The 24,091-nt window shown below is 55.9% G+C and overlaps 1 protein-coding gene across 1 annotated transcript; it reads right to left on the reverse strand.

Moving 5' to 3' along the window:
• Nucleotides 1-7,695: 7,695 nt before the first annotated feature.
• LOC136324563 (butyrophilin-like protein 1) lies at nucleotides 7,696-19,254 on the reverse strand. Its single transcript, XM_066257669.1, has 10 exons — nucleotides 18,935-19,254; nucleotides 17,648-17,744; nucleotides 16,020-16,212; nucleotides 14,217-14,498; nucleotides 13,836-14,045; nucleotides 13,557-13,577; nucleotides 13,110-13,136; nucleotides 11,636-11,662; nucleotides 9,762-9,788; nucleotides 7,696-8,874 (listed from the first exon to the last, which is right to left on the reverse strand). The coding sequence occupies exons 1-10, from the start codon at nucleotides 19,120-19,122 to the stop codon at nucleotides 8,243-8,245; spliced, it is 1,704 nt and encodes a 567-aa protein (XP_066113766.1). The 5' UTR covers nucleotides 19,123-19,254; the 3' UTR covers nucleotides 7,696-8,242.
• Between the last annotated feature and the right edge of the window lie 4,837 nt (nucleotides 19,255-24,091).

The following is a 24,091-nucleotide window of genomic DNA, read 5'->3' on the forward strand; positions in this document are numbered from 1 at the left end:
GGTCCCTATGGGGACGCTCCAGATCGCCCGGCAATGGGAAGCTGAGAACGGCCAGGCCGGTGGGCACTTGACCCCTCGGTGAAAGCCTGGGGCACTGACTCAGAGGCCGGAGCCAGACTGTCAGGCAGGGGGAGGGGCTGAAGGCTGAGCCCGGGGGGGGGGGGGGGGGGGGGGGGAGGGGCGGAGAGGAGAAGGAAGCAGAGACTCTGCCCCCGGTTTCTGCTGAGACGGAGCACAGCCCCGAGTGCGGGGGCACCTCCCCTCCCCTCGCGGGAAACCAGCCCGTGCCCAGCCCGCTGAGGGCGAGGAGAGAAGAGTGGAGACCGAGGGTCCCCGCAGGAAGCAGAATTCCACGGAGACGGCTCCACGTTGTAGAGGGGCTGTTTGTACGATGACGGAACTGCGGGTGGGGAGTCTGAGGCAGGGGGAGCCGCCCCCACTCCAGTCAGGAGGGGCTAGAGGAGGAGGTACAGCAGGGTGACAACTGCTGTCCCAGAAGCCCAGACACGAGAGGGAGGGAGAGAGGGAGGGAGGAGTCCCCAGTCCCCCAGGGAGCAGCCAGGATCAGTCCACAGAGGCCAGTCTCTCTGAAAGGTCCCCAGGTCAGGGGGAATGAGAAAGGGAGGGGAGGACGGGGCTACCGAGAGTCACAGGACCCAGGACAAATGGGCCCGGGGGAGGGGCTCATATAGGAACCCCCTAGCAGTCCCTACAGGGGTGACTTCCCCAGGTTCCTAACTATTGCTCTGCCTGGTGACAACCCCCCTCCACAGAGATGTGGGCACCAGGGACACCCAGGGACGTGGGGGCTGTAGGTGCACACGGACGGGGCAGAGGCAGACTGGCGGCCTAGGTGGCCCTGGTGTGGGACAACCCAGAGCTCTTGGGGTCCCCTCTCAGAGATGAGAGGCCACCGCCCAGCGCACCCTGAGGGGCCTGCTGCCGGCTGAGCCCCCTGAGAGCTGCTGGGAGGAGGGGGCTCAGCGGGGCGAATGCAGAGCCAGGGGCGGGTTCTGGAGGGCTCACCGCCCGACCCCCACAGGGTCAGCCCTGTTCCCCTCTGCTGCGACCACCCCCAGACCACAGGAGGAGTGGCCTCTCCTTCCTCAGCTCACACTCGGGAGAGTTTACAGAGCGTTGCGTACACAATGTGAAAGGGGACACGTGCACAGGGACAGGAAGAAGCGTTCCCAGCACGAGGCTCTGAGCTCCGTGTCCCTGGTGTTCAGAAACCAGTGGCAGTGGAATCAGGCCACCGCGGTCCCCTCCTTTCCCCACATCTCCCGCCCCAGTGAGCTGCTCCCAGACTCCGCCCTGCACCCTTGGATTAGCCTGCAGGTGTCCCCTGTACCCCCTGGACTTCTGTATCCCATTTCCTTCTCAGGAAAGCTCAGTGCCTAACCTCATCCCAGCCCTTCTGACCCGTACACCCTTCTCTGCCCACCTGTGCCAACTGTGGCCAACCTGCACACACCTGCACACACCTGTGCCCATCTGTACACACCTGTGCCCACATGCGCCCACCTGAACCCACCTGTTTCCACCTATGCCCACCTACACACACCTGTGCCTACCTGCACCCACATGTGCCCACCTGCACCTACCTGAACCCACCTATACCAACCTGCTCCCACCTGCACCCACCTTTGACCACCTGTCCCCACCTACAAACACCTGTGCCCACCTGCGTTTACCATCACTGTCCTCATGCATTGCACCTGCCCTCCTGCCACCCACAAAGTCTACCTCTTGAGAGGCAAATAGCATCCTCACTGTCCCTTGACCAGCCTGGGTTGTCCCGCCAGTCAGTTCTGCGCAGTCCCTCCTGGAACTCTGCCTTCAGGTGTCCGGAGACCCAGAGTGAGTGGTACCAGAAACACCTAGTTCACAGCTGGAGGTCCCAGTTGTTCACTAACCCGCTCACCACTTCCCACTCTCTCCCCTCCTCCTGTGAAGTGATCCTTTCTTGGCTAAAAATGCGAGCAGTGGAGCCTGACCAGGCGGTGGCGCAGTGGATAGAGCATCGGACTGGGATGCCGAGGACCCAGATTTGAGACCCCAAGGTCGCCAGCTTGAGCGCGGGCTCATCTGGTTTGAGCAAAAGCCCACCAGCTTGGACCCAAGGTCGCTGGCTCCAGCAAGGTGTCACTCAGTCTGCTGAAGGCCCACGGTCAAGGCACATATGAGAAAGCAATCAATGAACAACTAAGGTGCCACAATATGCAACGAAAAACTAATGATTGATGCTTCTCATCTCTCCGTTCCTGTCTGTCTGTCCCTATCTATCCCTCTCTCTGACTCTCTCTGTCTCTGTAAAAAAAAAAAAAAATGTGAGCAGTGGAGAGCAGAAAGAAGGGCGCCCAATGACTGTGCCCAGGCTGCCCGGCCCTGGGCTCTCCCCTTTGCTGTCCCCACTGACCAGTGAGGGTCCTGCCCGGCCCTGGAGCTGCACCCAGGGGGCAGGCACAGGCAGCAGCGGCTGAAGGGCCCTCCCAGCCACAGACCCCACTCTGCCTCCTGGAAAACGGGGGTCAGCCTGCTCCTCCTTTCCCGCCGCCAAGAGTTGAACATCCTCGGTGGGTGGAGGTCCAGGCAGTGCCCACGTCACAAGGAAGCCTTTCTGCCAGGGGGTGGGTAATAGGTCACATTCACCCACGGAGCTCCTGGGCTCAGATGGGCAGGATTCAGGGAGCCCGCGCCCACATCCACCCGCCCAGAGCACTCCTGGGGTGTCAGGGGCTCCCCACCTTCACCTCTACTGAGAAGTCAGTCCCCCATAGAGAGATGGTCCCCGAAGCAAAGACTCCGTCATCTAAAGTGGAGAATTGAAAAAAAGAGGAGGAGGCAGAGCTCCGGGGGTGGGGGGAGCAGGGAAACCTTTGTCTGTGGGACGCTGTGGGAACACCTATATTTTAAAAAATGGTTGGAGTTAACCCTAGACTTGTTTATAAACAAAATATTGAGGTCCGGGACATATGAACCTGCACCCTGCCCACCCTTGTGGCTGGAACGAGGCAGTCACAGGATGCGGATGCGGAGAGCACGGTAGTGCAGCCCAGTGGGCAGGCCTGCGGATGCAGCTGAGACCTGAACCGACCCAGCGCACAGCTGCCAGGCTGGGGTGGGAGCCATCACCCTCCCTGGGCGCCCCAGGGGCACCGTCATGTCTTCACTGCGGGAGGGCACTCGTCTCCGTCCCGGCACATAAGGTGTGGGATCGCCAGCCCACTGCCGTCCTGAACCCGGCGCCCCCTCCCCTGCGGACGAAACAGGAGGGTCAGCCCCACTGTCCACTCGAGCTATTCAGTGAACACTTGAGAACTGAGGTCCTGGCTTCCCCCTGCCCCGTGCCCTCTGCAGCCACACCTGACCAAGGCAGGACTGAGCACCGATGCAGGATCCCAGGTCACCTCTCCCTGGATCTTAGCAAAGGAGGGGATTTTAGAAAACAGATAAAGTGAGCAGTTTTCAAACTGTGTTCCCCAGAATCCTAGATCTGGTAGGAATCTTTTTTTTTTTTTTTTTTTTTTTTTTTTTTCCCAAACCTGGAAACGCGGAGAGATAGTCAGACAGACTCCCGCATGCACCCGACCGGGATCCACCCGGCACGCCCACCCAGGGGCGATGCTCTGCTCCTCCGGGGCGTCGCTCTGCCGCGACCAGAGCCACTCTAGCGCCTGGGGCAGAGGCCAAGGAGCCATCCCCAGCGCCCGGGCCATCTTTGCTCCAATGGAGCCTCGGCTACGGGAGGAGAAGAGAGAGACAGAGAGGAAGGAGAGGGGGAGGGGTGGAGAAGCAGATGGACGCTTCTCCTGTGTGCCCTGGCCGGGAATCGAACCCGGGACCCCTGCACGCCAGGCCGACGCTCCACCACTGAGCCAACCTGCCAGGGCTGGTAGGAATCTTTGAGAGGCACTCTGGGTGGTGTTGGGCAGTGGGGAGGGGTCCCAAGAGGGGCTAGCCTCGACCACAGCACTGACCCTGTATCCCTTTTCAAAAAATAGTTTTGATCAAAAAAAATTCCTCTCAGCCTGACCTGTGGTGGCGCAGTGGATAAAGCGTCGACTTGGAACACTGAGGTTGCCAGTTCGAAACCTTGGGCTTGCCTGGTCAAGGCACATATGGGAGTTGATGCTTCCTGCTCCTCCCCCTTCTCTCTCTCTCTCCCTCTCTCTCTCTCCCCCTCTCTCTCTAAAAATCAATAAATAAAATATTTTTTTTAAAAAATTTTCTATTTGATATGATGAAATAAAAAGCTAGAAAAACACCAGCAAGACTGTCACTAAGATCCTCTGCAGCCCTGGCCCATTGGCTCAGTGGTAGAGCCACAGCCCAGCGTGTGGATGTCCTGGGTCCACTCCCAGTCAGGGCACACAAGAGAAACACCCATCTGCTTCTCCACCCCTCCCTCTCTGGTTCCTCTCCTTCGCGCTCTCTTCTCCTCCCACGGCCATGGCTCAGTTGGAGCAAGTTGATCCCAGGCACTGAGGATGGCACCATGGCTACCGCCTCAGGTTCTAAAAGAGCTTGGTTGCCAAGCAAAGGAGCACCGGCCCCAGATAGACAGAGCATCGCCCCCTGGTGGCCATGCCCGGTGGATCCCAGTGGGGGAGCATGCAGGGATCTTTCTTTCATCCTCCCTGCTTCTCACTGTCCAGTAGTTGCCTTGGGTTGGGTTGTGAAACCCTCCTTTGCCCTGAATTTTCCGGCAAGTGCTAATCTCACCAAAACCGCACACGCCCAAGTCCTCGGAATCATCCCTGAGGTTGTTCCGGGAACTGCACGCTTCACCAAACCCCCATCCCGCTGGCCGTTACCAACCCCCTCCTGCAAATATAAAAAAACCAAAAGTCCTAACCCGGGCGAGCCTTCACAGACCTGCGTCCTAGGGTCAGTGAACTCGCCCGGAGCTCCCAATAAAGCCTGATTCTGTTTATTCGGCTGATTGCTCTTTTGTTCATTCGCACATTGGCGGCATATAGGGGTCTTCCATCTTTCACTCACTTAAGAAAAAGGTAAAAATAAATAAGATAAATAAATACATAAATAAGAAGACAAACCTACATTGACAAGTGAAGAAACTCTCACCCTTTCCACAGAATGAGGAGACAGAGAGTCCCAGGCACTGTATCTAACGCTGCTCTATCTGTATTGCAAATTGCCTCACAGTCACAGCCCAGCTGACTGTCACCTTAAAGACTATCTAAACATAACCCCCAACAACTTCTGTGAACGCCTAAGGGTACAGAGAAGAGGCAGGAAGACAGTGGTTACTATGTACAAACAACCACACAACAGAGAAGATACAGAAGACATGCAAAGCTTCCACTTCTCTCCTTGTTTCTAACCAGTGGCAGGTCAGATCTGATCGCCTGACTCCTGGCTTCCACTTCCCACTCTGGTCTTCCCTCTTCAGAGAGAAGCACAGCCAATCAGAGTTCTCTGCAGAGAGAAGCACAGCCAATCAGAGTTCCCTGCAGAGAGAACCACAGCCAATCAGAGTTCTCTGCAGAGCGAACCACAGCAAATCAGAGTTCTCTGCAGAGAGAACCACAGCCAATCAGAGTTTTCTGCAGGCAGAGTGAGCACACCTTCCTTCCTGCAGCTCAGAGTCCCTGGGGTCCTGCTTCCTTTTCTTTGCTGTGGTATTATTATTATTATTAATATTATTATTATTATTACTAACCTTACCACTGGACCTGGGAGTACTAGAGGCCATACACTGATGACTGGAAGCATGCTCCCGGCCACAGCTTTCTGCCCTTCACCCTGCACCTAGAAACTCTCTTCTTCACGCTCACCTTTCTCTTTTTAACCCTTAGAAAGACATTCACTTGTTTTGTATTGATTTTATTGGGGTGGGATTAGTTCATGAAATTACATGTTTCATGGGTGCAATTCCACAACACATCATCTGTATATTGTATGTTGTGTGTTCACCTCCCAAGCCTCTCCATCACCATTCATCCCCTTGACCCCCCACCACCTCCCCCTGCCGCCCTCTACCTCCCCACCTCTCCCTCTCTCATACCTCCCACCACACTGCTGTCTCTCCATTAGGTATGATCTGTCCCTTGCTTAATCCCTTTTCTGGTAAAGATTCTCACTGATTTTGCAGAGAGAGGAGAGGGGGGACAGGAAGTACAAGCTCACAGTCGCTTCACTTCAGCTGTTCATAGATTGCTTGTCCTATGTGCCTTGACCAGGCACGCCCAGGGTTTCAAACCGGCCACCTCAGCGTTCCAGGTTGACGCTCTGTCCACGGCACCACCACAGGCCAGGCATGTTTAATCCCTTTGTCACTGGGAATGAATATGTAATACTGCTTATTGACTAACCTTAGTCTGACTACCATAACATAGAGCTAAATAAGAATATAGTTACAGGGTAAGCTTATCAAAGAGTTTCTGTAGAATGTGAAATCCACACTGTGGCTCTTCTAACCATGATTCAATACTGCTAGTTCAGTGAGCAAAGTGATGTAGTCTGTAATGACAATATGTGATTGATCCAGTGCTTTCTCCCCTGGCCAAGTACAGGTGACAGGTGGAAAGCCTGTTTCCCCTTCAGCTGGTGCGCATCACGGGTTAACGTCAGAGCAAGAAGAATAAACGGAAGCAGGAGTTACATGACCCCACCTCACACTGCCTCCTCCTCCTCACTCCCACCACACTGACGGTGTCACTTCTGAGTCCTGCTTAAGGCCCAGAGGACAACCTGACTGCAGGAATGTGGGGTCACCTGTTGCAGAGGACAACGCCCCTGCTCGATAACTCACTTGCTAGCTTCAGTCCCTGTAACAACCAAAGAAGCAGACCCCGAGCCTCAGATACTCCGGTTCCGGGAGACTCTTGGACCTTCCACCAGTGATCTGAACACCCCGAGCTGCCCGCACGAGTCCCAGCCACCCGCACCCAGCAGAGAACTCCCAACCCCTTCCTTCTGATTGCTTTGTTCTATTTTTGTTGATTCCCTCTCCGTCTCCCTCCTCATAAAAACCCTGTCTGCACCGAGAGATTCATGGGGTTTCGGGGACAGCCGTTCCTCTGTCTTCTCAGGCTGCCGGCTCTTGAAGAAACCTCTCTCCTTCGCACCAGCGCCTGCCTCTCACGGTGCTACAGGCTTTCATCACTCAGGCCTTGAACCTGATATGATTACACCGTCACCTTTTTCACCAGGCCCCCGGCCCCTCCCCTCTGACCGCTGGCAGGCTGCTCTCTGTATCCAGCAGTCACTTTCTATTCTGTTTGTTAGCTGACTTAGTTCATTCAATGACACATGAGTGACATCATACGCTATTTGTCTCTCTCTGCCTGGCTTATTTCACTTAACATCATACAGTATTCTCCAGCTCATTCTGTGCTGCTGCAAAAGGTAAGAGTTCCTTCCTTTTTTGCAGCTGAAGAGTATGGCATTGAGGAAATATAGCACAGATTGTTTATCCAGTGACCTACTGATGAGCACTGGGCTGCTCCCACATCGCGGCTCCCAGGAAGAACGCTGCAGTGAACATAGGGGCCTGTGTCCTCTTGAATTAGTGTTTCGGTTTCTTCAGATACAGTCCCAGAAGGGGATCGCTGGGTCACTCATTCACACTGAACCCGGGTAGCCTTCTCTTCTCTCCGCCCGGTACTAACACACTAAAGGGGGGCCCACGGGCTTCTCCTTGGTTCCCGAAATTAACACGGCACAGCCTTCTCACACGTAACAGATACTTTACTGCGTTTGAACAAGGGTTCCATCCATCCCAGAACAGGAAACACAGAGAACAGAACAGCAGACCCCTCTCCTGGTTAAAGCCCTCAGCCATCCATTTCCCTGGAGATTTCTGGAGAGCCAACTTTTCTACTCAGATCATGAGGAGCCCCCAAAATAGATCTGCAGACGACCCTCACTGGGCCCAGCGGTTTTTCTGCACAAACCCAAGTTGGATGAAGGAAGCCCCACTCAGTTCTGCAGAGCAGCTCACCCCCTTTGAGTTCAAACAGTATAACGAGGCCATGAAATGTGTTTCACTCCAGAGAGGAAAACAACTTCCACATCAAAATATGGCCTGTCCCAAACCAGCTTGGTCACCTTCTGTAACCTGCTGCCCGAGCACAAGCCTGGACCTGATGGTGTTTGTCACCGCACGGGCGGAGCCGGCACGCCAGGCAGGAGCGTGGCACTCCACCTGGCGGGACTGACCTCAGAGCTTTAGCCACAAGGAAAGTTCATCTTCAGAAGGAAAGTCAGGAGGGGGTCAGAGCAGTGACGGGAGCGTGGGCTCCACATTGCAGGACAGGAGAGGACACTCAACCTCATCGACACCAGAAGCTGAGCTGAGCCCCTCCCCTGGGAGGCTCAGGGGCACAGGGAGCCCCTCGGGACCACCCACCTTGGGGCGGATGGCCAGGGACACACCCCCTGACATCAACATGAAGTATGGAAAGAGGATCCCCGAGAAGGAGGCTGAAGGGAAAGAGAAGATGTGGGAGCCATCAGTCATGTTGTAGAAGGAGACGTCCCCTGCGTCGTAGTCCAAGAAAACCCCCACCCTGTGAGAAAACCTCTTCTCAAAAACAGTGTCAGGGACAGTCCAGGCACAATAGCCATGTTCAAACCGCCCCACGACCCAGAACCCCCTGTCTGGGGACTCTCTGTACCAGCCTTCCCTTTTCACGTCCCCCCTGCAGACCCCCAGAGCCCACTCGCTGTTGTCCCCGTCGGTGACCGCCACCTCCCAGTGCCAGCGCCCTGATGTGATGCCCTCAAGGCCCAGCACGCTGCAGGTAGAAAATGAGTCTTCATGGGAGTCCTTCAAGGTCACACTCATCTTTTCATGAGAGATGACCAGGCCGGGATGAGCAGAGTCTGGATTGAGGGTGACGAGCCCTGCAGAGAGAGGGGCAAACTCTGAGAAGCCCTGTCCCGCCCCTCAACACGGGCACCAATCCCCCCTAACACTTAGCTACATGGGGGGACGGCTAAGCCCCCTGAGGTGAGAGCCTTGTGACTCAAGCCCAGTGCCCTCCAAACAGGAGAAGGAACCACAGGACTTATTTGGGGTTAGATGTGTCACATGGACCTTGAGGACCAGCCTGGACACCAACAGTGAGGAATATCTATTTAACCGCCAGTGTCAGCCAGAGCCACCAGCCCCGAACACGGTTTAAACAAGGGGTCCGTCCATCCCAGAACAGGAAACACAGAGAACAGAACATCAGACCCCTCTCCTGGTTAAAGCCCTCAGCCATCCATTTCCCTGGAGATTTCAGGATAGCCCAGCTCCAGGGATGGCGCCAGTGTCTCCGTCACCACAGAGCACTGAGGAGGGCCGAGGTTGTGGGGACAGCTGGAGGAGCACCCAGAAAACACAGTCACTCGGCCTTGTCTGGTTGGCTCAGTGGTAGAGCATCAGTCCAGCGTGTAGAAGTCCCTGGTTCGATTCTTCGTCAGGACACACAGGAGAAGTGACCATCTGCTTCCCCACCCTTCCCACTCTCCCCTTTCTCTCTCTCTGTCTCTTTTTCTTTCTCTCAATTCCCTTCCTTCAGCCATGGCTAGAATGAGCAAGTTGGCCCCCAGTACTAATGATGGCTCCGTGGCCTTGCCTCAGGCACTAGAATAGCTGGGTTTCTGAGCAACAGAGCATCCCTCCCAGATGGGCAGAACATTGTCCCAGACTGGGGTTACTGGCTGGAGCCTAGTCGGGGTGCATGCGGGAAGTCTATCCCACCACCTCTGCCTCTCACTTGATAAATAGAAACACAGTCACTCACAGGACGGGAACTTCTCCTGCCGCCAATCTGCAAGAGAGCCACGTGTCACGTCAGAGATTTGCAGACATTGGTCGGAACCTACTTTTCTGAAACACACTGATGCAGGATTTACAGGGGAGGTGTTTGGGGAACTCTCAGCTGGTGCATTTGTTTCCTTTTGATACACACACACACACACACACACACACACACAGTTGTCACGCTGCCACCTCCCCATGAAAGTTAAGCCATAAATGTAAACACTCAGAGACTGAGAGTCCAGATACCGTCCTGAACACAGGGACCCAGACTTGAGTATCAGAGCTGCTTTCTCGAGTCCTGAGCCAGACAACCATCCTGAACGCTAGGTTTTCTTGAAAAGAACTGGGTATGAAAATGTCCATTTACACCCTGGCCGTTTGGCTCCATGGTAGAGCATTGGCCCAGCATGTCAATGTCCCAAGTTCGATTCCTGGTCAGGGCACACAGGAGAAACAATTATCTGCTTCTCCACCCCTTTCCCTCCCCTGCTCTCTCCCTCTCTATCTCTCCCTTCCCATCCCAGAGCTGTGGCTCAGTTAGAGCAAGTTGGCCCCAGGTGCAGAGTATGGCTCCATGGCCTCACCTCAGGCACTAAAATAGCTCGGTTACCAAGCAACAGGACAATGGCCCCAGATGGGCAGAGCATCGCCCCATAAGAAGCTTGCCAGGTGAATCCCGGTCAGGGTGCACGCGGGAGTCTGTCTCTCTGCCTCCCCACTTCTCACTTAAGGGGGGGGGGGAATGTCCATTTATTAATGAAGAACGAATTAAGCTGAACTTGTAAGTTGTCTGTAAGCCGTGGGAAGAGAGAACGCAGCCTGTCTGGGCTGAACTCGGAGGATGACTGAGCTGTGAGTGCAGAGAACTCGGGATCCAGGTCAGAGAAGTCCCGCCCAGTTAGGAGGCAACAGAGAGGAGGCTGGGAAGGGAGATGAGGTCAAAGCAGGAAAGACATGCGTTCAGTAAGAGGACAGACACTAACAGATTTTCTTCTTCTTTTCACGGTTGGTGGAAGAAAAAAAATCAACTCTCTATCTGTATAGATGAACCTATATATATTGACCTGTCCTCTGCTCCCCAGAGAGACTGAAAGCTCCCAGGAGAGACCCTGCTGTGCCCCCCCAAAGATGCCCATGTCCTATGCCCAGCACCGCTGACACCTTCCAGAGAGACATCGCTGATCTGTCCTCATGACTGACCTCTCCTCTGTCACTGCACCAGGAAGTACCAATAGAGACCCTGGCCGGTTGGCTCAGTGGTAGAGCATTGGCCCAGTGTGTGGAAGTCCCAGGTTCCATTCCCGGCCAGGGCACACAGGAGAAGTGCCCATCTGCTTCTCCACCCCTCCCCTCTCCTTCCTCTCTGTCTCTCTCTTCCCCTCCCGCAGCCAAGGCTCCATTGGAGCAAAGTTGGCCCGGGCGCTGGGGATGGCTCCATGGCCTCTGCCTCAGGGTCTAGAATGGCTCCAGTTGCAGCAGAGCATCATCCCAGATGGGCAGAGCATCACCCCCTGGTGGGCATGCCGGGTGGGTCCCAGTCAGGCACATGAGGTGGTCTGCTTGCCTGCCTGCCCGCTTCTCACTTCAGAAAAATACAAAAACGATAAGAAGTACCAACAGAACAGGGAGTGTTCAGGACGGATGGCTGACCCTAACGGTGACCTGCAATCCAGGACGGGCCCACAGTGCAGAAGAGCTGTGTCCCAGTGAGGGGTCCCTGCACTCTCAGATGGAGGGCACACACGTGACAAGGAGAGCAGGGACGCCAGCCCCACCCTGGTGTGGGGTGCACTGACAGAGAAGGGGACAGGGTGGAGGCTGCGGAGGGGAGGCCACAGGAAGTGAGTCCCTTACCTGCATACAGCTGGGCCTTCCTCCAGGCTGAAAGGGAACACACCCCAGTGAGAGCTCAGCCCCAACAAGCCTGCTCAGCACCGTCTCCTGCCTCCTCTGTCCCACAGGGGAGACCACCCACAGGCAGAGGCTGGGAGGGGACGGCCTCTGTCACCTGCGGCCAGCAGGGGTGGCGGGAAACCCCGACCCCAGCCAGGAAGCCCTCATTACAGGCGGAGTGCCACCACTGCCGGCCGCAGCCGTGTGACCTGTGGGTGGCCGCTTAGCTGTCCTGTGCTGAAACAACCTCAGAATCTCCTGTGTCCCTTGCTGCTTAGGGTTGCCATTGGGGGTGAAAAATCATAGTCGGTATTGAAAACGTTTAGGAAATAAAATATAAATTATTCCCTAGTTGTATGAAAACACTTTTCTGTCCAATCTGTTTCTAATAAAAGTGTAACTCAGGCCCAGCTAGCTGGCTCAGTGGTACAACATCAGCCGGCATGTAGATGTCCTGGGTTTGATTCCCAGACAGGGCACACAGGAGAAGTGACCATCTGCTTCTCCACTCCTCCCCTTTCTCCCTCCCTCCCTCCCTCCCTCCCTCTCTCTCTCTCTCTCTCTCTTTCTCTGTCTCTCTCTCTGCCTCTCTCTCTCTCTCTCTCTCTCTTTTTCTCTTCTCCTCAGGTGTCAAGGCTTGATTGACTTGAGCAATTTAGCCCCAGGTGCTGAGGATGTCTCAATAGCCCCACTCAGGCACTAAAAATATCTCGGTTGCCGGGCAATGATGCAAACAAACCCTCATATAGGCAGAAGTTCACCCCCTACTGGGCTTGCCAGGTGGATCTGGATTGAGGCACATGCAGAAGTCTGTCTCTGCCTCCCTCTTCTCATTAATTTAAATAAAAAGTATAAGTCACAAAGTGGATTAACTTAAAGACAAGGATGTGAGGTGAGCTCTGGGGTAAAGGAGTCAATCGTTCTCAGGTCAGTTATTTCTAAAGATAAGCATCTCTGTCCTCGGGCACTGACACCCCTTCCATCCCATCCCCTGTGTGGTAACCCGGTCCCCCCACGACATATTGATCAGCAAGCACCTCAGGGACTGGGGAGAACAGACTCCCTGGCTGGTGTCTCAGGGGGGGAGGAGGCCACAATCCTAAACTGATTGACCCCGTTTATTTACGTGGCTGCATTCCAGGTGCTGATTGGGAGCAGGGGGCATTGAAGACTAGAAAACTAGCCAGACGGTGGGTGGGTCAGGGCGGGAATGAGACTCGGGATGATGACAGTCTCCGGGGCCTCCGTCCAACCTGATTCCCAGCACTGGGGGGTTTTGGGGGACAGCAGCCGCAGCCCAGAGAGCCCGGGGACCAGGGTTCTACATCCCACGGGCTCCACTTGCACCCCCAGAAACAAGGAGACAGAAACAAGGAGAGGGACTCCCAGGCACAGGTGGGACAACAGAACCAAGGACATGTGGAGAGTCACTCACCAGCCAGGTAAACTGTCTTCCTCCACTCTGAAAGACAACACAGGAAACACGAGAGCTAAGAACCAGAATGTCAGCCTTGGTCGGATGGCTCACTGGATAGAGCTTCAGCCTGGCATATGGACGTCCCGGGTTCCATTACCAGTCAGGGCACACAGGAGAAGCAACCATCCACTTCTCTACTCCTCCCTCTCTCCCTTCTCTCTCTCTTTCCTTCCCACAGCCAGTAGCTCAATTGGTTTGAGTGTCGGCCCTGGGCACTGAGGACGGCTCATTGGAAGTATCTCCTCAGGCACTAAAAATAGCTCACTTGATTAAAGCATGAGCCCCAGATGTTATGTGAGAGTTTGTCTCATTATTTCTCCTCCTCCCACTTAAAAAAAGAAAAAAGAACCAGAATGTGTCCCATGAAGGGGACACAAACAGATCAGGAGAAGAAGCAGAACTTACCAAGCTGAGCCTGGAGTTCATCTGAAAGAGAGAGAAAACCATCCTGAATTCCCAGAAAGACAGTGAGCCTGGGCATGCACGACAAAGGATCTCTCTCTACCCCAGAACTTCCGACTCCAACCTCCCACCCCCGAGCTTCCAGCTGCCCTCCCTGAATCTCCGCAGCCTCCTGCTCTGGGCTGAGGGCCCTGTGTCTCCCTAGAGCGCTGAAGCCCTGGAGTCTGGCATGGCCACCGGCCTGTCCCTCCCGGCACTGGCCTCCACGTCCACCAGCCTTACCTCTGGTCTTCAACGCCTCCTCCTTAGTCTGCCTGTCCTTCTCCTTAGCCCCGCGCAACGTTGCCTGTTCTCTGCGCGCCTTCGCCCACATGGAGTGCTGTCTCCAGGTGTAATAGCCAGCCCCAAAGAGTAGGATCCCCAGCACGGCCAGGCTCCCCAGGAAAGGCCACATTCCTGGTGGCCAGGGAGACACCTGGGGGAAGAACGGCTCTGCGCCCAGCCAGGGACCCATCAGAATCCTAGTTCAGTACAGCCCAGCCCCGCCCCGCGGGATCACGGCCCCGCCCCCTCATCCAGCTCCGCTGGGAGACCCCGCCCCCCTCCTTCAACCCTGGGAGACCCCGCCCCCTCCAGCTCCGCGGGGCGACCAGCAGCACTGACCCGGGATGAAGATGGCCATCGCCTTCTCCTGGCCCAGGATGGGGTTCAGCAGGGAGCAGGTCACGTTGCCCGCGGAGCGCTCTCTCACCACCAGGGCGGCCTCCACGCTGTACAGCCCCTCAGCGTCTCGGGCGTGGGCCTCAGAGAAGGCCAGCAACTTCTCCCCACGGAGGTCTCTCCACTGCACCTGCGGCTTCGGGAACCACCCTGAGGCGCTGCAGGCCACGCGGACGCCATCCTCCTCCGGCCCCGTGATGTGCACTCGGGGCGCAGAGCCCACACCTGCGGGGGGGGGGGGGAGAATTAGAACCATGTCTTTCAAATGTCAACATCGGGGCAGGGAGCACCCCACTGTCCCCCTGCCTGTGGGAGGGCAGGGGTAGAGCAAGGGGGCACGTGCTCTAAGTTGTAAAACCACCTCCTGTGATAAAGACCCCAATTACCAGGTAAATATAGGGTGAACTGTGTGGGACAGCGGCGCTCTCACGTCCTCTCTCCTGAGAACTAGTAATCGCTCATCAGACACATGCGTGCACTGGTCGCGTCTGCTTGGCTATCCGGTAGATCGCTTGGTGAGCCTCGCATTCTGGTGCAATGCTTACTTAACACGAAAAAGTCTTTCCCCAGAAGCCAAAGCAAAACCCTGGGAGTCTCTGCAGCCCAGTCTTCTCCCTGAAAACCGTCTGTGTCCCCAAATCTCCTCACTCAGCTGGATCTGCTTTGTAAACCTCATGAGCTCTCTGATGCACCCTGCCCAACCCAGTGCCAGTCCGCGCAGTCAGGCGACCACCCTCCCCACCACGTAACTGCGCCTGCGCCTCAGCTCTGCTCACCCCGGACATCCTCACCTCTGCAAGGGGAGTGCGTCCGCACCACGTGGTAGACTTCTCCCAGCGATGCATCCAAAGTCCATAGCATACCGTCCCCATGAGCTGGTGGCTGCCTCCCCTCGCTCTGCTCTTTCTGCTGAACCCCAACCCCAGCTCCCACCTCCTGTGCTCCTCTGGGCCACACACTCCGGCCACACGGACTGTTCGTTTGTTCACTGCTGGAAACCACAGTCACCTGCCTCCTCACCTCCTAGTCCGTCCGGACACCTCAAGTGGCCTGTGGGACGCTGGCTGGTGAACTCAAGCGCCCGTTGGAGTGAGCACTCCCTGTGAACTTTCCCTGACAGCTGCGGGAGGGGGCAGCAATCCCACCCACACCAGGGGTCTGTCTTCCGGTATGGTCACCCCTTACCACCTCCCACTCAGTCACTCATCTTACAGATAAACCACAGTGGCCTCCTCAGGAGCCCAGACACACAGCTCACTCCTGGCTCGGGTTTTACACGGAGTGCTCCCTGAGCTTAGCACCCTCACCCCAGATAAGCACCCGCTAACCCCCGACTTCCTCAGAACTTTTGCTCAGATTGTCAAGAGGACCCCTCAGAGCCCGTGTGTGACAGTGACACCTCCCTTCCCGCCCCGCCCCACACCCTGGGCCCCTCCCACTGCTCCTCTTGACCTTTTATCCTAAGACCTAACCACCCCCTGACACCCCCTCTAACCTACCATCTAACTATGCGTCTGTGTACCGTCTCCAGATGACAACTCTACAGGGCAGGGACCTCTGGGTCACTGGAATACCCCAGGGGCCCAGGACACGACCTGGCACAGCGGAGGGCCTCCATGTACCATACTGAGTAAGCAGATGAGCGGATGGGCCCCCTTTCCTCGTCTGCAAAATGAGCGGCTGAATGACCTTGTCCTCCAGGTTCCCCCAACTCCAGGACCCCAGAGTACCGATCAAGTGACCAACCTGCCACCTTCAGCTCCAAAGTGGCCTCTTCGTAGAAGCGTCCCTTTCTGAAGAAGCAGGAATACAGCCCGTTGTCGGAGGCCTGGACCTTGTGGATGACCACGGCTGCCTGCCCCTGGGTGAGGAACTCCCTGTCCAGCGAGGTCCGCCCCGCGTACTGCGCCATCAGCTCCTCCGTCTGCTCCCAGCCGTTCTGATAGACGTACACGGCTTCAGAGAACTTGGAGCGGAACCACCTCAGCTCCATGTTCTCCACACTCATGCCCGGTTCCACGCCACAGGGCAGTGAGATGCTCCCGCCCAGCACTGCCACAATGGGTTCTGCGGGTCCATACACCAAGAACTCCTCTGTGGACACAGACACAAGACAGAGAAATGGGACACGCCGAATGGAGGCCGGAACACGCCATCAGGCAGAGGGCCCCGGCAGGTGGGGACAAGTGACAATCTAACTGGCTCTGCTGGGCTGAGCTGTGACGACTCCGAATCAGGGCCATTTTCTGGCCACAACTTTGTGACCCCAAAAGGATGTCAAAATAACCCCCTCATCCCCCTCTGCTCCTGTCCCCACCCCTCCGGGAAGGGCTGTAAGCCGGGTTCTCTCGTCCAGGGAGCATCGGAATCAGCAGGGGGCCTGGACACAGGTCACTGGGCCCCGCCCCAGAGCCTCTGCGCAGCGGGTCTGGGGCCCGAGAACGTGCATTTCCAAGTCGTTCCCCAGGGAGCTGGCAGGGATGCCCGGGGACCACCCTCTGAGAACCAAGCTCCACCCTGGTCCTCCTAGGACAGGACTGGAAACTGAGCAAGGACACACCTGTGGCCCAATTCTGAGCTCCTGGTCACTCAGCCACACCCCGCCCCTAACTGTGGGTGCCCTGTCCTTCTCCTCTGCTGAATTCCCTGTGACCCAAAAACTAGAGACAATTGCTACTTCCTTTACAATCCTGTCCTCACTCCCATCACTCACGGGAGCACAAAACACTGCTTGTTAAGAAAGAAAGCTCAGCCTGACCAGGCGGTGGCGCAGTGGATAGAGAGTCAGTATGAGATGCTGAGGACCCAGGGTTCAAAAGACCAATGTCCCCAGCCAAGGTCACTGGCTTCAGTGTGGTCTCACCAGCATGAGCACGGGGTCAACACCTTGAGCATGGGAGCATAGACATGACCACATGGTCGCTTCTTGAAGCCCAGGTAGTGGACTTGAGCAAAGGGTCACTGGCTCGACTGAAACTCCTTCCCCTGGGTCAAGGCACGTATGAAAATCAATCAATGAACAACTAAGGTGCTGCAGCTATGAGTTGATGCATCTCATCTCTCTGCCTTCCTGTCTGTCTGTCTGTCTGTGTGTCTCTGTTGCACACACGTGCGCTAAAAAGAGAAAGGAAGTGAGAGCGATGGGAGAGTATTCTTGCATTTCTGATAGCTGACTTGTAAAACGTGGTTTGGTAAATGTTCTTAAATGTCTGACTACAGTTAGTGGTTGGGGAGCATCCAGAGAGAGGCCTCCACCAACAGCCACCACTGCGGGGGCGGGGGGGACGAAGACAGCTGGCAGAGGGGGGACATGTTCCCCCACTCTCCCGGCTCCCACCCACCAAGCACAGCAGGAGGAGGAGGGACACACTCACCTGTGCACGCGCCAGAGAGCAGCGGGAGGAGGAGGAGCAGGGAGCTGAGATGGCGGCGCACAGCCAGGCTGCAGAGACGCTCCATGTCCGCCTCGAGCTGGGGAGACGCCGGGCGGGAGGCGGGTGAGACCAGCAGAGGGAGCTCGGGGACCTCGCAAGGGACCACAGCGCTGGGGGCTGGCAGCTATCCCAGCCTGAGCACAGCCTTCCCTCCTGGGTCATTACGTTGAGGGCGTGGTGGGCCCCACGCCACCCTGATACCAGGAAAGGACTGACATGGGCTTTTCCCGTCTTCTTTGAAGGCCTCTGTGCAGCCAGAGAACCCTTACGTTTGCTGAGGGGAAAACATCCATCCCTTCCCACCCCAGGACGGCACCCACAGCGCAGGGACAAGCTGCTCAGAAAAAACAATCCAGCCCTGGCCAGTTGCCTCAGTGGTACCGTCCAGGCACGGGGAAGTCCCGGGGTGATTCTGTCAGAGCACACAGAAGTGACTGTTTGCATCTCCACCCTTCCCCTCCTTCTCTCTCTCTCTCTCTCTCTCTCTCTCTCTCTCTCTTCCCCTCCTGCAACCAAGGCTGGTTGGTTCCAGCGTGCTCAGGATGGCTCCGTGGAGCCTCTGGCTCAGGCGCTAGAAGAGCTCGGTTTTGAGCATGGATCCACATGGGGTTGCCGGATGATCCCGGGTGGGGCGCATGCGAGAGTCTGTCTCTCTTCTCTCACTGAGAAGGGGGGGTGGGGGGGTAGGAGTCCTTACTTCTTCATCAGCTGGCGTCCATGGGAGACACTGCCCCTCTTCCTGTCCATTGTTTACACACCACCGGTGACTCCCCAGGACAGAGGGTGCAGACTCAGTCCCCTTCCAGGAAGGACGTGTGGGCCCCTGCTCATAGTTCTGTCCGCCCCTAGCCCCCTGATGACAGCGGGGACTCGCTGAGAAGCATCGGAACAGACTAAGCCCCCCACTGCCCTCTGGAAATCGTGCTCCCAACACAGCACCTGCGCTTCCTCTGCGCACTTCTGTGACTCACCTTCGTTTCCATCCCTCCCACCCTTTCCTGCTCCGGACCGAAGACGGCGCTACGTGCGGCAGGTGCCCGGTCAGGCCCACGGACGGGCGGACGGACAGGCGCGGACTCTCCTCTCTCTGCGAGGATCCCGCCCGGCTCTCCCGGGACTTCCTGCAGCTCCGCTATCTCCCCGCGCTGCCCGCACCCACCCAGCCCCTCCTCCCAGCCCGCGCCCCCTGCTTCCTCCTCTGGATCCCCGGTGTCCCGACCAGCTTACCTGCTGCGAAAGCCCGGGACTGCCCGAGCGACGCTAAACGCAGCAGCAGCGAGAGAAGGACCAGGGACCCCGGCAGACCCCGAGTCCACGCTCAGAGCCCCAAACCTGCTGCCGGACCCAAGGCTGGTGTCAGGACCCTCGTGCGGAGAGATGGGCGCAGCAGAGGCTGGTCCCGGCTGCAGGGGCATCTGCGAGGACCGGGCCCTGGGGCCCCGGCGTGAAGAAGCCGCCCTTCTCGGGCTCCTTCCACCGGGAGAAAGCGAAAGCTTGCCGAGAGCACCCCGCAGACTCTGCCCTGCCCTCTGCACAGCGCGCCCGGGTGTCTGGAGGTCACAGCGGGGTCAGGGCAGCAGAGGGCGGCCCAGGTGCTGAAACAGCCCTGCAGGGGGCGGACACAGGCTCAGGCCAGGGCCGCGTGTGGAAAGGCCGCTACACTCCTGTTGCTTGTCTTTATTTTATTTTATTTTATTTTATTTTATTTTATTTTATTTTATTTTAGTGAGAGGGTGAGAAGCAGGAAGACAGAGAGACAGACTCCCGCATGCCCCACACACACACCGGGATCCACCAGGCATGCCCTACCCATCTGCAGCTGCTGCTCCATTGCTCAACAACCAACCGAGCTAGTTTAGCCTGAGGCCATGTAGCCATCCTCAGAGCCCTGGCCAACCTGCTAGAGCCACTCAAGCCATGGCTGCATGAGGGGAAAAGAGAGAGAGAAGGGGGAGAGGTGGAGAAGCAGATGGGTGCTTTTCCTGTGTGCGCTGACCTGGATTTGAAACCGGGAATTCCACAGGCTGGGTGGACACTTCCACTGAGCCAGCTAGCCAGGGTTTGTTCTAAACCACAGGTAGGACTGAGTGTGGCACAGCCGTGTGCCTAGGTCTGCTCATGGCAGAAGTGACCCTTGTTGGCTGGTAATTGCCCTGGCCTGAGGCTTTGTACACGCTGCCAGTACAGCTGTTTGTCCTCTTCACCAGCACACGACCCAGGGTAACCCACAACCTGGCTATCGAGGGGTTCACACCAGGCATCAGGACCTTTCAGGACCGACTCCAAGACCCTGGGCTGTCCACGCTGAGTGGGCAGGGCCCTGCGGCTTGCTAATATTTAGCATCGTCCACGGCCTGAGTTCAGTCACTCAGACCCTGTCCCTGCCAGGACTCAGGATATGCAGGGAAGGCCCCAGGGAAGGCCCCAGAGCTCAGGGTCCATCTCTGCAGCCCTTGTCCCTGGGCTGTCCCTCTCCCAGTGAGGGGGGCCTGTGTCCAACAGTGGTCTCTACCAGATGCATGGGGGCCATCCTAGACGCTGTGTTCTGTGCCCTGAGCCACAGCCAGCACCTGGCTCCAAGCCACCCTCATTTGTCATTCAGCCCAAGCCACGGCCGCCCCATGGGGGTCCCTGACTCATGTCCAGCCTCACCTCCTCGGGTTCACTGTCCTTCCGAGGACAAGGTCCTCTCAAGTCAACTTCTGGGAACTCTCTGCCTTGTCCCTGGGAGGGATTCCTTCCTAAACCTCTTCTCTGTGGCTCAGGCCTCTGGGGCCTGGCTGACCTCCTCTCCGTCCTCCCTCCCCCCCAGTGCTCCCTCCCTGGCCCCAGGGGAGGTCCTCCCACTCACAGCTTTCCCAGCTGGGACCTTCCCACTGGTGCTCCAGATCTCTCTCCATCAGACTGTCACCCCAGATCTCACCTAACACGCCCCTCTCCCGGGGGCCTTCACCACTCTCCCGGCCCCCATGGCCTGCCCTGTACTGGACGAGGGGTTGGTGGCACCCTGTTCACGGCCCTGACGTGGGCTCATCTCTGGGGTGTTTGTGACATCCACGAGAAGAGGCACTGTGTCCTGCCCGCGTGTCTGGAACATGGTGAGCACGCAGGAACCTGTCGTGGGCTTCCTGGTGGACAGGTCCCTTCAGCAGCACACGGGCTGGGCGACCATATTTATATTCCTGCCTCTCCGTTCTCCTACATGCAAATGGAGATTAAATAAGAGCAGCGCCCTGCCATCCATAACCCTTAATCCAGGTACTTCAAAGGGGAGAGGGTTCTATCCGAGTCATGGCACCAAAAGAAAAAAGGGGGGGGAGAGGGTGCCTAGAGCTGCAAGGAGAACCCTGCGCCCACCCCCAGCCCCGCCCCTAAGCCCCGCCCACCCCGTCTGCGCACTAACTAGTCCCGGCCTGGAGGAGCAGAAAGGGACCTTGGACTCAGAAACGCCCCAGGATGATGGGCCCGAAGCTTATCTCCCCAGAATCCCAGCCCTTTGATTCCGTGTTGGGGGGAGGGGGTGACAGCAGATTTTCCTGAGGAACACCGGAAGGAAGGACGCCGGGAAGCGCTGTCAGGAAGGACATCAGCAACTTCGCTGCCCTCTCCCCGCACCCCGGCGTCCCATCCCGGCTGCTTTAACGATACACGCTGTCCTGCCCGACCGGTGGTGGCGCAGTGGAGCGCGCTGGCCTGGGATGCTGATTTCCCAGGTCGCCGGCTTGGGCGGGGGAGGCGGTCACCGAAATGATCCCAGTATCGCTGGCTTGAATCTAAAGGTCACTGGCTTGAAGCCCAAGATCGCTGGCTTGAGCAAAGGGTCACTGACTCAGCCTGAGCTCCTGTCTAGGCGCACAGAGAAGCAATCAATGAACAACGCTAGTGATGCAACTGTGAGTTGATGCCTCTCTCCTTCCATCCCCCCCTCCCCTCTCTCTCTCTCTCTACCTTACACACACACACACACACACACACACACACACAAAGAAAGAAATAAACGCTGTTCACAGCCTGACCTGTGGTGGGCAGTGGATAGAGCATCGACCTGGAATGTTCACATTGCCGGTTCAAAATCTTGGGCTTGCCTGGTCAAGGCACATATGGGAGTTGATGCTTCCTGCTCCTCCCCTCCCTCTCTCCCCCCTTCTCTAAAATAAATAAATAAAATCTTTTTAAAAAAATAAAATAAAAAAGTGAAAGCTGTTCACTAACCAGGAGTGATGTTTCTTGCTCTAGTATGAAGTATCCTCCCGCTAACGAGGTGAGTAGTCCGCTTCCCTCCTTAACAGCCCACAGCGCCTCTGATCTTTCAGTTGCTTCAACACTTTCAGAGCAGCTCCGGGTAAATACCTAAGCCATTAAATGAAGGTGAATATGAAATTAGTAGGTTTTTTTGGTTTTTTGTTTGTTTGTTTGTTTGTTTGTTTGTTTTTGACAGAGAGAGAGATAGGGACAAACAAACAGGAAGGCAGAAAGATAAGAAGCATCAATTCTTTGTTGAGGCACTTTAGTTGTTCATTGATTGCTTTCTCAGATGTGCCTTGCACAGGGTGGGTTGCGGGGGCGGGGTTCTATAGCAGAGAGAGTGACCCCTTGTTCAAGCCAGTGACCTTGGGCTCAAGCTGGTGAGCTTTGCTCAAACCAGATGAGCTCGCACTCAAGCTGGCGACCTCAGGGTTTCGAACCTGGGTCCTCCGCATCCCAGTCCTGACAATCTATACACTGCACTACCGCCTGGTCCGGCAAATGAGTTGTGATTTTTAAAATGTGGCAATGGGATCTTGACCTGTGGTGGTACAGTGGATAAAGCATCAACCTGAAATGCTGAGTTCACTGGTTCAAAACCCTGGGCTTGCCTGGTCAAGGCACATATGAGACTTGATATTTCTTGCTCCTTTCTCCCTTCTCTTCCTCTCCCCCTTTCTCTCTCTCTCTCTTCTATCTAAAATGAATAAATAAAATCTAAAAAAGAAAACCTTACTCTTGCCTGGCCTGTGATGGTGCAGTGCATACAGTGTCAACCTGAAATTCTGAGGTCACCTCAAAACCCCTGGGCTTGCCCCACCAAGGGACATACAACAAGCAACCAATGAACAACTAAACTGAAGTAACTATGAGTTGATACTTCTCACCCCACCACCCTCTGTAAAAATCAATGAATAAAAGTGTTTTTAAAAATTCAGAGCTTGTCACTCCATGCTCCCTGGAGCTTTAGCACAAGGAAATGCCCTTTTTTTTCTTTCCTCTTTTCTTTCTTTCTTTCTTTCTTTCTTTTTTTTTTTTTTTTTTTTTGTTGTTGTTGTTGTTGTATTTTTTCTTTTATTTCTTTATTTTTTGTATTTTTCTGGGGATGGAAATGGGGAGGCAGTCAGACAGACTCCTGCATGCGCCTGACCGGGATCCACCTGGCATGCCTACCAGGGGGGGAATGCTCTGCCCATCTGGGGTGTTGCTCTGTTACAACCAGAGCCATTCTGGCGACTGGGGCGGAGGCCATGGGGCCATCCTTAGTGCCCAGGGTGGCTTTGCTCCGGTGGAGCCTTGGCTGCGGGAGGGGAGGTGAGAGGCGGAGAGGAGGGAGAGGGGGAAGGGTGGAGAGGTAGATGGGCGCTTCTCCTGTGTGCTCTAGCCAGGAATCAAACCGGGAATCCTGCACACCAGGCCAATGACTCCTATGGGTCTACCATATCATGCTTTTTACTTAAAAAAAATAAAATTACATTTCTTTTGAAGGCTGATGAACAGGAGACACCAAATCTTTTTCACCTGCAAACTACTACCTTCTTTATTAGATCCAGCTAATAACACTGTTTTGTCTTTTTCCAAATAGCTCCAGATATATGGAAAAGATTTATATAGGCGGATGGGGATCCTCAATCCCTCAGCGAGATCTTCTGAGCATGGCTTTTAAGATACCTAGAGGCAGAAAAAGCCCAATAGAGATCAGGGGAACTACCAGCTTTTAGGATACACCCTTAAAAGCTCCAACACCCCAAAGGGGTCTCATAGGATGCCATCTGGGTCCTACTTCAATAGTGGAAAGGAAGGTCATTGAGCTAAATAAAGCCTGCCAGGCTTACATGCCTCTGCTGTGAGGAAACAGGGACACTGGAAGGTAGGCTTCCCCCTCGCTCCTCTAAGGGAGGGTTCAGTCTCTTCCAGCCCTGCTCCAGCCACCTATGACCTAACCTTGCCCAGAAAGCTGGGGTTTGCCACTGAAGGCTGAAGGTGCCCAGGGCCGTCGGCCCCATCTATGACACTGTGGATGAGCCTAGGGTATTTCTTCCAAGAAGCAGGTAAACTGATCTCATTTGCACAAGGGCCACTTAACTATGTTTTGCCTGAATAGTCAGGTATTTTATTCTTCCCTCAAAGATCTCTGTT

This window comes from Saccopteryx bilineata, chromosome 1, assembly GCF_036850765.1.
Source record: "Saccopteryx bilineata isolate mSacBil1 chromosome 1, mSacBil1_pri_phased_curated, whole genome shotgun sequence".
NCBI classification, from domain to species: Eukaryota; Metazoa; Chordata; class Mammalia; order Chiroptera; family Emballonuridae; genus Saccopteryx; species Saccopteryx bilineata.

Excerpts from the sequence above, each read along its gene's own strand:
- LOC136324563 (XM_066257669.1), bottom strand. The coding sequence starts at position 19,122 with ATGCCCCTGCAGCCGGGACCAGCCTCTGCTGCGCCCATCTCTCCGCAC. Across the intron at positions 14,499-16,019 it reads TTTGGAGCTGAAGGTGGCAG|GTGTGGGCTCTGCGCCCCGA; the intron begins GTTGGTCACTTG and ends CCCCCCCCGCAG. Across the intron at positions 13,137-13,556 it reads TGAACTCCAGGCTCAGCTTG|AGTGGAGGAAGACAGTTTAC; the intron begins GTAAGTTCTGCT and ends GTTGTCTTTCAG.